At 60.3% G+C, this 1,261-nt stretch overlaps 1 protein-coding gene across 1 annotated transcript in view; it reads left to right on the top strand.

Annotated features, from left to right (window-relative positions):
- Positions 1–107: 107 nt before the first annotated feature.
- Positions 108–1,261, top strand: part of LMNB2 (lamin B2) — a 15,230-nt gene continuing 14,076 nt past the window's right edge. The window contains exon 1 of the mRNA XM_011964119.1: positions 108–391. Coding sequence (XP_011819509.1) covers positions 108–391 — 284 coding nt within the window. The remainder of the gene's footprint in view (positions 392–1,261) is intronic.

Below are 1,261 nucleotides of genomic sequence, written 5' to 3'. Positions count from 1 at the left end.
GGCCTCCTGGGATGACTGGGACCCAGGGCCACCTGGCTTCTTCCTGGGTGCCGGCCCTTCCCCGACAGGGGCTCCCGCTGCTGTGTCTGTGAGACGGGCAACACAGGATGTCCCGGTGTCCCCAGGCTGCCATCCTCTCGCTCTGCGTGCCAGTCCTCGGGAATCTGAGCGGGGCCAGTGGCCGGGCCCCCAGGCTGCTGCAGTCCAGGGGGAAGGTGTCCCTGCTCACTTCACCCTGTCCTGGGTCTCTCCAGGTGAGTGGCATCAAGGCGCTGTACGAGTCGGAGCTGGCCGACGCCCGGAGAGTCCTGGATGAGACAGCTCGAGAGCGCGCCCGGCTGCAGATAGAGATTGGGAAGCTGAGGGCAGAGTTGGACGAGGTCAACAAGAGGTGAGTGGTCATGGCTGGGCACGACGTCACCCTGATCCCGGCACCACGGGGTGGACGGGGGCGGGTGGGCAGCGGACTTCTCCATCCGACGCCCTCCCTCTGCCTGGGCTGGTGCTGCTCCCATGGAGAGCTGGCTTCCCTACGCCAACAGGAGACCCTCCAGGTTGGCCCAGAGACCACTGCCCACCTGCCCGGGGCCTGGGGCTCCAGGAGGGACCATTTGCGCCTGATGGTGGCCAGGAGCTGGGGACCCTGGGGCCAGGCAGGAATGAGGACAGGCTGCCCACTCTCAGTACCGCCCACACAGCACAGGTGCACCCGGGACCTGCTTGGGCAGCGGCTCTGAGCTGTCTGCCTTCAGCACCCCCCGTGCTTAATAGGCAGGTTCATTAGTGGAGCCATGCAGGCTCTGGCATGATTAGAGCTTGGACAGGGGTGCACAGAGCTCTGAAATGTCAGAACTGCACTGTGCAGACGGGACAGAGCTGCTGCTGGCCCTGTACCAGGCACCTCTCAACTGTTCACTTTAAGATGTTGAAATTTACAGGATGTGAATTTCACCTCAAATGAAAACATTAAAAAAAGAAAATGCTACACAGTGCCCGCCCTAGGTGTTGAGGAATTCCCAGTTCACAACCTCCTGAGCAGTGCGTGGCATCTGCAGTGAGGCCCATCTTTTCCTTTTCATTGAGACAGGGTCTCTGTTGCCCAGGCTGGAGTTCAGTGGCACAATCACAGCTCACTGCAGCCTCGAACCCCCAGGCTCAGGTGATCCTCCTGCCTCAGCCCTGCCCCGGGTAGCTGGGACCACAGGCAGGCACCACTGCACCCAGCTAATTTTTTTATTTTTTATTATTTATTTATTTTTGA

Source organism: Colobus angolensis, unplaced genomic scaffold (genome assembly GCF_000951035.1).
Source record: "Colobus angolensis palliatus isolate OR3802 unplaced genomic scaffold, Cang.pa_1.0 Scaffold64, whole genome shotgun sequence".
Lineage (NCBI taxonomy): Eukaryota > Metazoa > Chordata > Mammalia > Primates > Cercopithecidae > Colobus > Colobus angolensis.
This window is presented reverse-complemented; position numbering and strand designations above follow the sequence as displayed.